Here is a 14,663-nt window from a genome sequence, read left to right as displayed (position 1 = left end):
AGACTCAACATGGGAGTTAAAGGAGTGTTGGTGTCAGCATGGCTCCTCTGCCTCACTTTGCAGGGCTCGCTCTCTGAGAACGGTACGATATCCTTCCTAAAAACGATTCCATTGGACACGTTGAACACTTTCACCTTGGTGTTAATCTCTCGCTCAGTGGAAGGATCTGTAAATATGTGACGATAAAAATGTGTTTATTATTTAGTCACAGGACAAACTTCATATTCTCAAATGAACACAATGACAGTGAACGCAGGTAAATACCAAGTAGTATAATTGTTTAACTGCCTTTTTATCTCGTCTTTTTTGTAGCTAATCATCTGGGCCGAGTGTGCACCACCTGGGGAAACTTTCACTATAAGACCTTTGATGGCAACTTCTACCAGTTGCCCTCCACCTGTAACCACATTCTGACCTCCAAATATGACGATACCTATGAAACGTTCAACATCCAGATGAAGCGCCAAGTCGTGGATGGCCTCCCAACCATCAGCCTGCTCAGCATGAAGCTGGACGGGATCTGGGTGAAGTTCACCAGGACCTCAGTGATGGTGGATGAAAAGGAGTGAGTTGACTTTAGAGTACTGGTACTCTTCTACATCTCTCTGTTACTGCTTTTGGTAGCTTCAGCTAAAACAAAGCATATTCAGCATGTTCAGCTCATACTTCAAATTATCACATTTATTCAAAAAGTTTGAGTTCTTGTAATTTGCTATTGGAAAAGTTTCCAAAGCGGTTTACATCACAGGAGTCAAACTCAGGGCCCGGGGGCCAAATCTGGCCCTTCAGAGCAACCAATTTGGGCCACAGAATAAAATGAAAAACATGAATCATTGGGTAAAATATCAACTCATTGACGTGTAAATATCTCAGCCCCTCCAAATACACAAATTTAATGAGACTCTGCAATATTTGCTTGGGCTCCCGATGTCTCGATGATTCTGAAATTTGAAATCCCACCCATTCAAAATAACAATACCGATACTTGAGCAAAGACTAGAGCATCGAGTCATTCTGAATCCACTGACGAGGAGCTGCAGCTTCCCTTTCAGAGCACAAAGCCCAGCCTCTGACCTCTGAGTGTTTCTCCTGCAGGGTGACTGTCCCCTATCTGGGCTCTGGTATCACCATCAAAGGAACGTCCTTCAGTATCTCCTTAGAAGCAACTCTAGGGCTCAGTGTCATCTGGAACCTGGACAACTCTCTGCATGTAAGAATCACAGTCATCTTTATATGTATTAGTCAAATCTCATGTCAATTATATAGTGAGAATTATTGCTTAGTGCAGTTATGGCTGTGACATAGAAACAGTCTTTATTTACCCTTGCTGTCTATAATATTTTTGAAAAATTCAAGAATTAGTTAAGTAGTGTTTTTCCCTTCAGTTTTTCAGTTCAGAATTGCATTGTTCAATGATGTTTTAGTGAATATTTGCATTCTGAAACATCTCTGAGTGAAATCGTATTATTCAGGCTTTTTACATTTTACAGGCTTGTTATACTGATTCTGAGGGGTAATTCTGAGGTATATATTGAGTATCGGCAGTTATACTGAATGAACCACACAAAGACATCATTCATGGATATGCGTGTGGATTGTGTCAGTTGTTTGTGTTCCACAATAAACGTGTGTCATTCACAGATTGAAATAGATGCTAAGTATGGGAACCACCTTCGTGGATTGTGTGGAAACTTTGATGGTGCAGCCAATGACCTACAAATCAATGGTAAGTTCTTTTTTTAGTTACATTTTTTTTAATCATGTCTTGATTTATCACTAAAAAAGAACAGTACACTTCTCTACTGTCTATATGTCATCATATTGGCTCTTTAATAAATATTAAGATACTGAACACATTTCCATCATGTGATCATCACTCTTTTAGATCAGCAGCAACACACTCACATAATTACCACAAAACACTGCATTTTTTTTTTACTGCTTTTAATTTATTTCTTCAAAAAAGAAATAAGTGTTTTTACACACTGATTGTAAAATACCTACAAAATGAAAGATACAGTGTACTGTACTTCACAGGAAAGCAAACAAAAAACATTTGTTAAAATACAACATAATTCATACTCTGTAAAGCAAAAATAAAAAGCAACACAAGACGATCCAACTATGTTTGGTCAGTAGCGGAAAACTGTAAATCTTGTCCTCTGTTTGGGTACGAACACAAAATGTGCAGGGAGTGCCACACATGGAGGAAGAAATAAAATAATAGTATTCCTCTTATATCTTACCATATAATATTGTTATGTTAACAGCCATTGTACTATTGGTTATATGAAGAAACAAGGCCAAAATATTTTACCTACACAACATGGCAAAGTCTATACAGTAATTAAAAAAAAAAAAAAAAACAATAAACCACCTCCCCCTACTGACTGGACTGTACCTGCTCTACCTGCCTTTCATGTCCACAGAATGTACCATGAAAGGTCTCTGTTTATTAAAAAAAGTTATATATAGTTATTTAGTGCAATTATCCTATTATGCTGCATTAATACTGGTTTCTATCAATTCATTCATTTTTATGTGATGATTATTATTATTATAATTACATTTTGTTTAATTTATTTATAAATCACTTGTATTTTTATTTTATTTTATGTGTTTTAGTATTATTTATTTACTGTTTTGTGTCATTTCTTGTTTTTAAATACAAAATAAATGCTCTTATGTTCAGACATTATTTAGTGTTTTGTCTCAATAGTTAAAGCATTTGGGAAAATGAAAGTGTTCACATTCTTAACTTCAGTGTCCAATTAAAAATATCCAATTCTTACGGCAGAATGTTTTCACGACATGATGAGAAAACTAAAAGTTTCAGAGTAAAATGGTCCCTTTGATGAGGCGTCTCTATAAACTCATGTGATTCCTCCTTCCAGACGGCTTCATTATACCTGAGTGATTCATCTGACACTGACTGTGTGTGTGTGTGTGTGTGTGTGTGTGTGTGTGTGTGTGTGTGTGTGTTTTAGAACAAGAATTGTCTGTTGAAGACTTTGCTGAATTGATGAAGGTAGATGAAAACTGTGAGGAACCTGCTTCCATCACTCCAGTCCTGAGCTGTGATGATCAGGTGACTCTTCACCTTCAATCATTCTCTAAATATATGCACTAGTTAAGATGGTTTATGTGTAGCACGTAACGTTGTATTTTACTACAATTATTAGTTACTTCTCTCAACAGAAGGTAGCTTAAAGAGTAACTAAACCCTCTGCTTTATGCTGACCTGCCACTATGAGCTTGTAATTGGAGGGTTGCCGGTTCAAGCCTCACCTGGGCTGTCACTGTGGGATGTTGAGCAAGTCCCTTAACCCCGAACTGCTCCCCAGGCGCCGCTAAAAAAAAGGCTGCCCACTGCTCCTCAGGGATGGGTTAAATGCAGAGGACAAATTCCATGTATGTAATAACATTACATGGCCAATTAAAGATTAAAAATGCCTTGATTATGGGCGGAGCTTCTGGAGCAATTAAGACACGTCCAGTCTTACTATAAAATCTCCAAAGAACAATCTATGCTACGCTAACTAGCTACTTAATACTCACTATACCTCTCTATTCACAATTCTCTCAATCCAACCAACGGACTGTCCCCCAGGGATGGGTTAATTGCAGAGTTTAACCCAAATTTATATGTGTAACAACATATACCAATAAAGGCTTCAAGCCCAATTTAATTAATTTAATTAATTAACTCACCACTGAGTGAAGAGTCAACAGGTGCTAGTTTTTACTGAAGGGGCGGAGCCAACAGTGATGAAACACGGTCCCAATGACGTCACAGAATCTTGTTCTCAGCCAGTAGCAAAAAATCACTTGTAATAGCTGGGTTCAACCCATAGAGGGCAATTTCAACCCATAGAGGGCAGCCACTCTGACATCTTTACAACAAAAATATACGACAATTGAAATACTTTGACTAAAATTTTAAAGAGTTTGGACCAGGATCAATCAATAGCACTACTTCATACCTAAATACATTGTTTTTAGCAGAAAAAAATTAGTGTTGTAATTTTCTTTCAGTTGGCATCCCTTTTTTCAATAAAATTGTTTACTTTATTTTTCCATATTTTCGAAAAACAAAAAAAAAAAAAAAAACAAAAACAAAAAAAAAAACAATTATTTATGTTCATATGTATAAATATTTAGGCTTATACAAGTTGTTTTGCGCTTCAAATTTTTTGCTTTTAGAATCTTTTTCTATATTTTCAGATATGCTAAAATATGAAATCTGTATTTAACTGAAGTCTCCACAGTTGAATATTGATCTTTAAAACCACATGTCACATTTGCTAAATCCGGCCCCAGAGCATCAAATTCATCCCACTCGAGAAAGTAAAAATGATAGAAAAATCCATACAACACTTTGTGAATTACCAAATAATTCAATCGTCGGTACCTCAGCACCTCCAAATACAAAAATTCAATTTAAATCCACAATATTTGCAGAGCTTAGTTTTCCAGTTCTTATGTCACGTGATGGTAATCATTTTGCTGAAAGAACTCTAAATTTTTCCAAAATCTGGCAAATTTTCCTGAAATTATTCCACAAAATTACCTAAAATTCTCAAAGAACAGGGAAATTTAAGTGAACATCCTGCAGGGATGGATATAATCACATATTTTATCATTTATGTGTGGAAATGCAAACCAGACACATTAATATTGAATTTGATCTTTTGATCTCTCAAACTGATCCGTGTTTGGCCCCTCGACTAAAATTAGTTTGACACCCCATTTTAAACCATGGGGGAGGTTTTATGTTAACATGCATCGCTGTTCTTTTAGCTTCATGCTGCTTTTGTCCTCCTGGGCTCATCAGACTAATGTACTGGTGAACTCCCAGTAGATGAAGCTCTGGAAGGGGTTTTACTATAATCATGTTAAATAAAATGGCTGTATACAGACTCCAGTGTTTATGATAGTTTTTGTCTTTTTTCAGCCTTTCTGTGAACAGACATTATCCAGCGCTGCTTTTGCCGACTGCCAAAACCTTCTGGATGTGGACTCTTTCAAAAAGGCCTGCGTTTCAGATATGTGCAACTCTAAAAACAACAGCGAAGAAATGCTGTGCCAAACCATCAGTGAATTCTCCCGACAATGTGTGCACGCCGGGGCTCAGCCTGAAGCATGGAGAAAGAAGTCCTTCTGCTGTGAGAGCGCTTTCCTGTCATCATGTGTGCTGAAAAGAAGAAGAAAAACTTTATGTTTTCCTTCATGTTTGTTTTCCAGTTCAAAGTTGTCCACACAACATGGAGTTTAAGGAGTGCAGCAGCCCATGTCCCGACAGCTGCTCCACGCCTGAGGCCAGTCAGACGTGTCAAAGACACTGCCATGATGGCTGCAGCTGTCCTGCAGGTTCACACTTCTTTATCCAACTAAAGCACAGAAAACATCACCAACAGTATGCCTTAAGCTTGGGGTTCTCAACCTTGGGGTCACAAAACACTGTGAGAGGGTTGCCAGACGCCTTCAAGAAACTAAGTTTTTTTTTTTGGTTTTTTTTTTCTACAATTTCAGCCTTTTTTTTGTTTTTGTTTTGTTTGTTTTTTTTCCTTTTCCTGCAACTACAAAATACTTTGACCAATTTTCATCACTTTTTCTTGCCATATTTTTCTCCTTTTAATGCATTTTTCTACATTACTCCCATTTCTGCCACTTCTCCATCAAATTTCAATGCCTTTTCTGCACATTATTTCCACTTTCAAAACATTTTCGGCACTTATAAACCCTTTCCACCACTTTTCCACCTAATGTCACATATGTTGACACATTATTTTCACTTTAACTTTTTTTCACCATATTTCATGCTTATTTTTGCCAATTTAACCACATTCACGATTCGTCATGCCCATTATTTGCTTGTTTAAACTAATTGTTTCTACTTTTTAAATTACATTACTCCAACCTCCTCCCATTTCTGGATTTTTTTGGCCACTAATTTGCTACTTTTAACCAATTTCTGTGGTTTTAAAAAAAATCCACATTTCATCACTTTTCTCTAACATTTTTGGTCACTTTTAACCCATTTCATTTCTGATTAAAACAAGGATTTAAGATGACTATATACTATGGCCCAAATAATGTTAAACTTCCTGGATAACAGTGGATATTATTCAGATGAATGAATAAATGTGGTTATCATAGATTCATAGAACAATGGACCATCATTTTGCTGACTTTATGGATGGACCCCAAAATATAGATGGCCCTGTCTCCATGTGACTGTTCTTCAATGTTCATGTCTGTGTTCAACCACCCTCAGGTACGGTGGAGGTCCCCACTCTCTGGAACCTTTATTTTGGGGGTCACGGGCTGAAATGTTTGAGAACCACTGCCTTAAGCAACACACACACACACACACACACACACACACACACACACACACACACACACACACACACACACACACACACACACACACACACACACACACACACACAAACAAACCCCCAGGGGACAATAATGAACTCGTTTCTCCTCCTAGGAATGGTCATTGATGACATCAGAGACAAAGGCTGCATAGCTCCTTCTGAGTGTCCGTGTGTGCACAACAACAACATCTACCAATCAGGAGACTCCTTTTTTCATGACTGCGTGAACTGGTAAGATGACCTGCAGTGTTTCATCAATGTATTCACTTTTATGGAATATACATTAAAAAAAAAACCCTACAAAATATGACAAAATGACCACACCCAAAAGGTCTTGGTTAAATTAAAAATTCTTCTTGAATATAGTTAGATTTTTTAATGCAACTAAAATCAAACTAAATTATAATTATACATGGGCTGAAAGAAGGATTAATGGCTACAGTCCTAAACATGATGAAACATCTTCTCTGTGTGTCCTCACAGCACGTGTAATAAGGGAAAGTGGGAGTGTGTAAAGAAGAACTGTCCAGGAGCCTGTTCGTTGGAGGGCGGAGCTCACGTCAACACCTTTGATGGGAAAGTCTACACCTTCCATGGAGAGTGCTCGTACATTCTGGCAAAGGTTAGACAAATACACTGTGGATCCACCCCCCGATTAAAACATCACAGATTTTACTAGAACACGTTACAGCATTTAGACCAGTGTTTAAAACCACTGTGTCATGAGATATCATTGGAAGAGCCATAGGCGGAGTTTGAGATTGTTGCCAGGGCGGGCAAAAGTAAACATAGAATAAAATATATAGACTGTCTCGAGATTGGCGCCAACCACAATGTGTGTAACATATACATTAATGCAAAAAAATATTAGTAACATTATTGATCATGTTGACGACAAAAGTTTGCATTGACGCGTCGTTTAATGTTCTAAATTCATGACAAAATCAGCTTTCTGCTTCATTTTTCCAGCAGTACCATACATGAACTGCTGGGTGCAGTGTTGCTTCACTATTTACATTGTGAAGAAGACGTGTGCAACAGAAGAAGAGCGTCAAAAATTACCTGCATTTTTAAAAGAACAACAAATGAATTAATACATATTTTGCACAGTCACTGTGTTTTATATATTATGTACATTATATTAAGAATTTTATTTTTTTGAATGAATTTGGGAAAACTGTAATTAGAACTTTTGACCACTTGGGGCGCAATGCTACCCCTGCTCTCTCTCCCAAACTCCATGTATGAGAAGAGCTGCTAAATGTTGCTATTAAACAGGTTGAGGGTGGCAACAGATTTTTTAACTCTGACACAAATAATCTAAATCTGTCCACTCCGTGTGATGTAAGCAGGTCCCAGAGCAGGACTCCGAACTGATCCCGTATGTTTTAGAGGACTGCTCCATATGGAATCAGGTTAGAATAACTTGGCCAATAGGACCAACACATAAACTCACATGACTGTTGATCCAGATCATGCCCACAATTTAATCTATGATATTTTTTCTTGTTTCTTAATTTTGGCATCCCATAGATTTCCAGAAGATTTCTTTAAACATTTTCAGTATTGGTACAAAACAGATAAATTAAGAGGAGAAACACACAAACACTGCAAGAGAAGTTTTTGTCTGCACGCCCGATATAACTTAACAAAAACATAAATAACTATAGTAATAAATAACCCATTATTGAAAGCTGCTGGTAGAAATCACGTACATTACCAGTAGAAATGAATCCCTAACAGTTCTATGGTGTCTGTTAGAATCCGATCATTCCTCTATTCCCGGACCAGAGGGGGGGGAAAAGGGCTGTTGCCAGGATTTTTGTTTTTGTCCGTTCTTACAGAATTGCCTCTGTGTGAGGCGTACATTACCCTCAGTGTGACATGCTACTCACCTTAGCTTGAAAACCCCATCTTTATGTCTTTGAGACTTTGACTTTTATAGATGACAAAACAGGACCCCATTCTAGAACTTAGTGATTAAACATAGACATTATTTAAGCTATGAAAGCATAAATTAATAGCTCAGTGTGTTCATGATTGATGTGTTGTGTCTACTTGTCTCTATAGGAGGATAAAGGTTCGTCCTTCATTGTGCTGGTGGATTTGTCCAAATGCAGTTTGGCTGACAGCAGGACCTGCCTCCGATCTGTAACTCTGGCCTTGTACAATAACAAAGTGGTAAGATCCTTACATTTCAACCCCTTATTGTTCCACTAGGCAGACCTACATGTTTACAGTAATATGGGAATATTGTGATTAATGTGTGGCAAAGTAGGTGCAGATTACAATTTCCTTCCTGTTACAAGTTTTTTTACTCAATCTTTATGAGAAGCTCAGCCATTTTATTTAAAACTGTGTTTGATCCTGAGGCAATGTTGTTGAAAGTCTTTATAGCCCTTCTCACAAAATGTAATAAGGGCTCTTTATAATGGCAAGTTGAATTTTTTTAAATTTAGTCATTGTGGCTAATTCACTGATTTCAGTTTTTCTTATGACTGTAAATGATTGCTGTATCTTTGATGTGACCCCAAACATGTCTTCTTTCAATATGGCAGGTGGTCGAGATTCAGTCATCAGGACAAATCTATGTCAACCAAAGACTTTCTCATCTTCCACTGTTTACATGTGAGTTCCTTTGATCGCACACAGAACACAGAATACATGTAATCTAATGAAATAATACACAATTTTGCAACATTAGTACTTAATGGATGTTGTAGTTATAGTTGTTTTAAGATATTGATCTGCAGTACCTGTAAGAAAAAGCTTCCTCACACCAGAAGGAATAGACAGAAGTTTTACTGAAAGAGATTTGAAATGGGAATGTTTATGTGTTCTTGGTTTATTAGCTTTCATTTTTTCTTTCTTTCTTTCTTTCTTTCTTTCTTTCTTTCTTTCTTTCTTTCTTTCTTTCTTTCTTTCTTCTTCTGATGAAATCCTACTTCCCAGGTGTGAAAAATAACTCAATTTTGCACAAAGGTCCATTCCATTACCAGACTGCCAATATGTACATTTAAAGCTATTGCAAATTATAAAATTCATAACTCTGTTTTTATATAAAAAACTTTAATACTCATTAAATCTTCCCCCACAATTTTCCCTCAATTGACACCAAACATGTCACAGCTCACTATTGTTTTACACAAGCAATATATTTGCAAAATACATTTTCAATGTTTTAATTTAGGTGTCATGGTAGATGTTTGGAAAATATTAGAATTTTATCTCAAAAACTGTTTTTTGTTTTGTTAGTTTTTTACAGCATTTTGCCCTCACGAAAGCAATTGGAGTCAATGATAAAATGGCATTTTTAAACATCAGTTTTCCCACTTACAGAGCCAATAAGTATTTAAAAAAACAAAAAAAAACAATGACCAACATCTCCACGCTGTCTAGACGCAAATTGTACATTTTTGTGTTAATTGCTGAAGTCGTTTGAAGTCAGACTTTAAACACTAACAGCTGCTGTCTTGCACACAGATGACTGGCTTAATAAGTCAGTGAAGCTACAGGTGACATTTCCATGTGCTCAGTGAGATAGAAGAGTGTTTCTCAAATAAGGGTCCGTGTACCCCTGGAGTACACGATGGCACTACAGTGGATACTTGAGAGAGAGAAAGTGAAAAATAAACAAAGGAAGTATTAAAATATGGGGTTTTATATATATATATATGGATATATTATTTTTTTTTTTGTTAAAAATGATAATGATAATCATAATAATAATGATGGAAATTATCTTGATTAGAACAAGAACTGAAATTACACCAGGATTTGATAAATCTATCCAGGAGACACTAAATACTGCTTCATTCCACTTGTTTATTAAATGAGATTTTTTTAAATGTGTGTTAACACTCATTCATTCCATCAATACGCTTTGTTGTTTTTTCATAGTATTCTGAGCAAAATGTTGTATTCGGACAAAAGGCTGTACTTGGAATCAGAAATAAGAGAAAGGCTGTACTTGAGCCAAAAAAGTTTGATAAACACTAAGATAGAACATCATCTCTTGTGCCACAAATTGTGAGTTCAAGTCTAAACTGATGTAAAATGCATATTAGAATGCCACCTATTAATAATTAATGTCTTATTTGTTCTGAGGAACAAGCAGAGTGTCTCAGAATTGCCAAATTTTGCCTAAAATTGCCTGGCCCCGACCACTGCTGTGCATCAGCTATAATCTAATCTGATTAAAGTCATCCTGTCGTAGATGCTCAGCCCCTCACTCTGACTCCTTTTCCTCAAAACAGGATCCAATCATCAACCGATTGTAGAATCCGCTGCTGATCTTTGTTTGAAACTCATCTTACAACATCATTTGACAAGATAAAGTACATCATAATGCATTATTTTAACAGTCTGAAAAGTGAAAAAAGGGGCAAAGAACACCTCAATATGAAAACATTATCAGTCAGCAGTGCTGCTGATTGTAAAACCTGTGATCCTGTTCTGAAGGATTTGTCGGTGTTGTTAGGAGCTAATGTGTGAGGTGTATAAAACACTAACAGTTTTTGCATTTGTTTACTGATTTTCTTCTTTGACCGTCTCAGCTGAGCTGCGGGTGTTCAAACCATCTTCCTTCTACATTGTAATCAGCACTAAAGTAGGCCTTCAAATCACGGTCCAGCTGTCGCCCCTGATGCAGGTGTTCATTACGGCTCAGACGGCACTCAAAGGCATCACCTCCGGTAGGGCCTGTGAAAAGTAGTCCTTGATCATCTCCATATTTAGATGACCAATCATGTTTGTATTTGTCCCTGTAATGCAAAGGCTTGTGTGGGAACTTCAACGATCAAATCACTGATGACTTCAAAGTGCTCAGTGGGCTGGTGGAAGGCACCGCCACAGCCTTCGCCAACGCATGGAAAACCAGAGCCTCCTGTCCTGACATCTCGCCTAGATACGGACATCCATGTAGCCAGGGCATTAGCAAAGGTACTGATACACACTCATCATCTCTGTGATAGTGTCAGGATTCACCAAAACAAAGAAATAAAGACATTGATCCCTGTTTTTCTCTGCGTTTTAGAAAACTTTGCTGCTCACTGGTGCTCCAAACTAACTGATCCTAATGGAGTGTTTGCTGTATGCCACTCTGTCATCAATCCAATCCAATCCAAAACTGTACGTCATCAATTTAATCACCTTAGTCACTGTAAAGGCAACCTGTAGTGAAAATGTATATAACCAAAAATGTGTTTAAAGTATTACTAATAAACAAAATATTTGCACCTTTTTTATTAAAAAACACATTAAAAGGACTTTTTAGAACAATTTTAAACCATCGGGCATCAACTATGGAGAGTCGCCATTTCGGTCAGGACTTTTGTTAATTCCTTTTAGCTGTTTCTAGGCAACAGTGTTCCATCGGTCTACAGTTTTTGAACAGTGGTGGAGTGTAAAGCCAAAGGTTGCTATAACAACCAGAGAAAAACCCCACATAAACATTTGTTTTGCGTTTCTAAGCCAAATAACAACATTAAGTCAGAGTTATTTGGACATTGGCTCCACAATAATACCGGTACAAGATACAGTATACACTTAAAAAACTCCTTTTAATGCGTTTTTTTTTTTTTTATAAAAAGGTGCACACGTTTTGTTTATTGAAAATAAAATAAACACATTATTGTTATATACATTTCCAGTACAGGTACCCTTTACAAATGCACAGCTGACCTGTGGTGAGCTTTTCAATGATTCTGTTCCCCTATAGAACTGCATGTATGACACCTGTAGCTGTGAGAAAAGTGAGGAGTGCATGTGTGCTGCCATCTCCTCATACGTTTTTGCATGCTCAGCAGCAGGAATCCACCTCAGTGGCTGGAGGGAAGGCATTTGTGGTGAGTATAAAACTTTTCCTACCATTTGTTAAAAGCAAGCAAACTGAAACAGGTAAAAGTTCCGTACAAATTACATACTAGTGCTTGAACTCATGCATTTTTTTTCCCTTACAGAAAAATACAGTACTTCATGCCTAAAAGAAACTGTGTACAGCTACAACATGACTTCCTGCAGACGCACTTGCCTTTCACTCAGCCAGGCCGACTATTCCTGCAAGGAGAAATTTGCAACAGTGGACGGCTGCGGTTGTGCTGAGGGAACCTTCATGAATGAGGAGGAGCGATGTGTCTCCAGTGCCAACTGTTCCTGTCACGATAAAGACAACATTATTCCTTCAGGACAGGTTGTAACCAAGGAAGGAGTTAAATGGTAAATGCTGAATCATACTATTCCTTCTATTCCTTTTAAAACGTGGTTTCAGAGACTAAGTGAACCCTTAAAGAAATAGAGAGATTATAAATAATGAAGGTCTAGCTTTACAGAGAAGGAGGTTCTGTTCCAACTATAGGGGGATCACACCTTTCATTCTCCCTGGTGAGGTCGATTCAGAGGTACTGGATAGCAGGGTCCACCGAACAGTCAAACCTTTGGATCCAGGAGGAGACATGCGGTTTTTGTCCTGGTCATGAAACTGTGGACCAGCTCTGGACCCACAGCAGTGTCCTTGAGGGTGCATTAGAGTTTACCCAACCAGTCCACATGTGCTTTGTGGACTTCGAGAAGGCTTTTGACCATGTTCCTCGGGGAGTCCTGTGAAGGGTTCTTTGCGATTATCGGGTATTGAACCCCCTGAAACAGGCCGTCTGTTTCCTGTATGACTAGTGTAAGAGCTTGGTGCACATTGGTCCGCAGTCAAACTTGTTTCCAGTGAACAGATTCTGTTCATAACCTTTATGAACAGAATTTCTGAGCACAGCCAGAGTGTCAAGGGGCTCCAGTTTGGTGACTGCTTTTAGCAGATAATGTGGTTTTGTTGGCTCTAGTGTGAAGTGGCCGGGATGAGAATCAGCACCTCCCAATCTGAGTCCACTTCCTTAACTAGAAAAGGGTGGAGTTGGGGTAATATCCTGTCCCAAGTCGAGGAGTTTAAGTACTTCTGGGTATTGTTCAACACTGAAGGAAAGCTTAAGCGGGAGATCAACAGGTGGATTGATGCGGCATCTGCAGTGATGCAGACTCTGCACCAATCTATCAAAGTGAAGAGAGAGCTGAGCCAAAAGACGAAGCACTTGATTTACCGGTTGATCTTTATCAATTTACCAGTTGATCTACCCTCACCTATGGTCATGAGCTTTGAGTCATAAAAGAAAGAAATCATGAAAGAACAAGATCGCGGATACAAGCGGTCAAAATGCACATCCTCCGTAGGGTGGCTGTGCCCTCCGTTTGAGATAGGGCCAGATGAGGTGGATCAGGCACCTGATTAGGATGCCCCCCAGACACCTCTCTGGTGAGGTGCTCAGGGCACTGGTAGGAGACCCTGAGGAAGACTCAGAGCACAATTAAGAGACAGTGTCTCCTGGATTGCCTGGGAACATCTCAGGATCCCAAGGAAGAGCTAGACCAAGTAGTCAGAGAGGAGGAGGTCTGGACTGCCCCCGAAACCCGACCTGGAGAAGCAGTATAAGGTTGATGAACGGATGGATGAATGGATGGATGGATGGATAGCTTTGCAGAGACTCTGTTGTTTTTTACATGTTTCAATAAGCACTAAGATTTTTTAAAAAGAAATATATATTCACAAGGGGAAAAAAAATTTTGGTTCATGAGGTTCGACACACTAGATTATTCACTCCTAAAGCAATATATAAGTGACACATTGTCTGTTGCTGTTAATTCAGAGCAGTGTTGCTATAAATCTCACAGAAGGTATTGACTTAATACATTTAAAGTGTGGATAAATCCTGTTTGTTTAATTGTTACTCACACTATGCATCGCCCTTTCTCAGTGTCTGCAGACATGGATCTCTACATTGCACAGGACATAAGACGCAACCCTGTAAGATATGAAATGTCTTCATTTTCACCCGTTTTAAAAAAACAACTGTTTGAGAACAATTGTAGCAGATGATTTAAAAAAAAAAAAAGCCACTGGTTAATATACGTACTGAATATTTATTCTTGATACCATGTGGCCAATCAATGAATCCTCAGATTAAAAATATAGTCTTATGCTTATGACACAGAAAGTGTCATTACATGTGTTTTAGAGTGAGAAAATGTTAGGTTTATTCATTTTGATTTTGCTCCTGATTATTCAGCGACACCAACTTGTGTTGACCCGATGTACTACTTTGACTGTGGCCTTGCTCAGCCGGGGGCCACTGGTTCTGAGTGTCAGAAGAGCTGCAACACACTTGAGATGCTTTGCGTGAGTAGAATTTCGTGTTTGTAACGTGCATTCTCAGACATTTGATGTTAATGATGTTA

The 14,663-nt window shown here is 38.1% G+C and overlaps 1 protein-coding gene across 1 annotated transcript in view; it reads left to right on the top strand.

The window, feature by feature from the left end:
- LOC114459032 (mucin-5AC-like) overlaps nt 1-14,663 on the top strand; it is a 30,000-nt gene continuing 15,337 nt past the window's right edge. The window contains exons 1-18 of the mRNA XM_028441412.1: nt 1-82; nt 313-565; nt 1,096-1,210; nt 1,642-1,726; nt 2,988-3,088; nt 4,955-5,165; nt 5,245-5,370; nt 6,500-6,617; nt 6,870-7,008; nt 8,457-8,567; nt 8,945-9,014; nt 10,943-11,080; nt 11,163-11,327; nt 11,422-11,516; nt 12,106-12,232; nt 12,347-12,602; nt 14,183-14,232; nt 14,495-14,604. Coding sequence (XP_028297213.1) covers nt 10-82; nt 313-565; nt 1,096-1,210; nt 1,642-1,726; nt 2,988-3,088; nt 4,955-5,165; nt 5,245-5,370; nt 6,500-6,617; nt 6,870-7,008; nt 8,457-8,567; nt 8,945-9,014; nt 10,943-11,080; nt 11,163-11,327; nt 11,422-11,516; nt 12,106-12,232; nt 12,347-12,602; nt 14,183-14,232; nt 14,495-14,604 — 2,343 coding nt within the window. The 5' untranslated portion in view covers nt 1-9. The remainder of the gene's footprint in view (nt 83-312; nt 566-1,095; nt 1,211-1,641; nt 1,727-2,987; nt 3,089-4,954; nt 5,166-5,244; nt 5,371-6,499; nt 6,618-6,869; nt 7,009-8,456; nt 8,568-8,944; nt 9,015-10,942; nt 11,081-11,162; nt 11,328-11,421; nt 11,517-12,105; nt 12,233-12,346; nt 12,603-14,182; nt 14,233-14,494; nt 14,605-14,663) is intronic.

The sequence above is a fragment of the Gouania willdenowi genome, chromosome 3 (assembly GCF_900634775.1).
Source record: "Gouania willdenowi chromosome 3, fGouWil2.1, whole genome shotgun sequence".
NCBI classification, from domain to species: Eukaryota; Metazoa; Chordata; class Actinopteri; order Blenniiformes; family Gobiesocidae; genus Gouania; species Gouania willdenowi.
The sequence above is the reverse complement of the archived record's forward strand: the minus strand, read 5'-3'. Positions and strand labels throughout refer to the sequence as shown.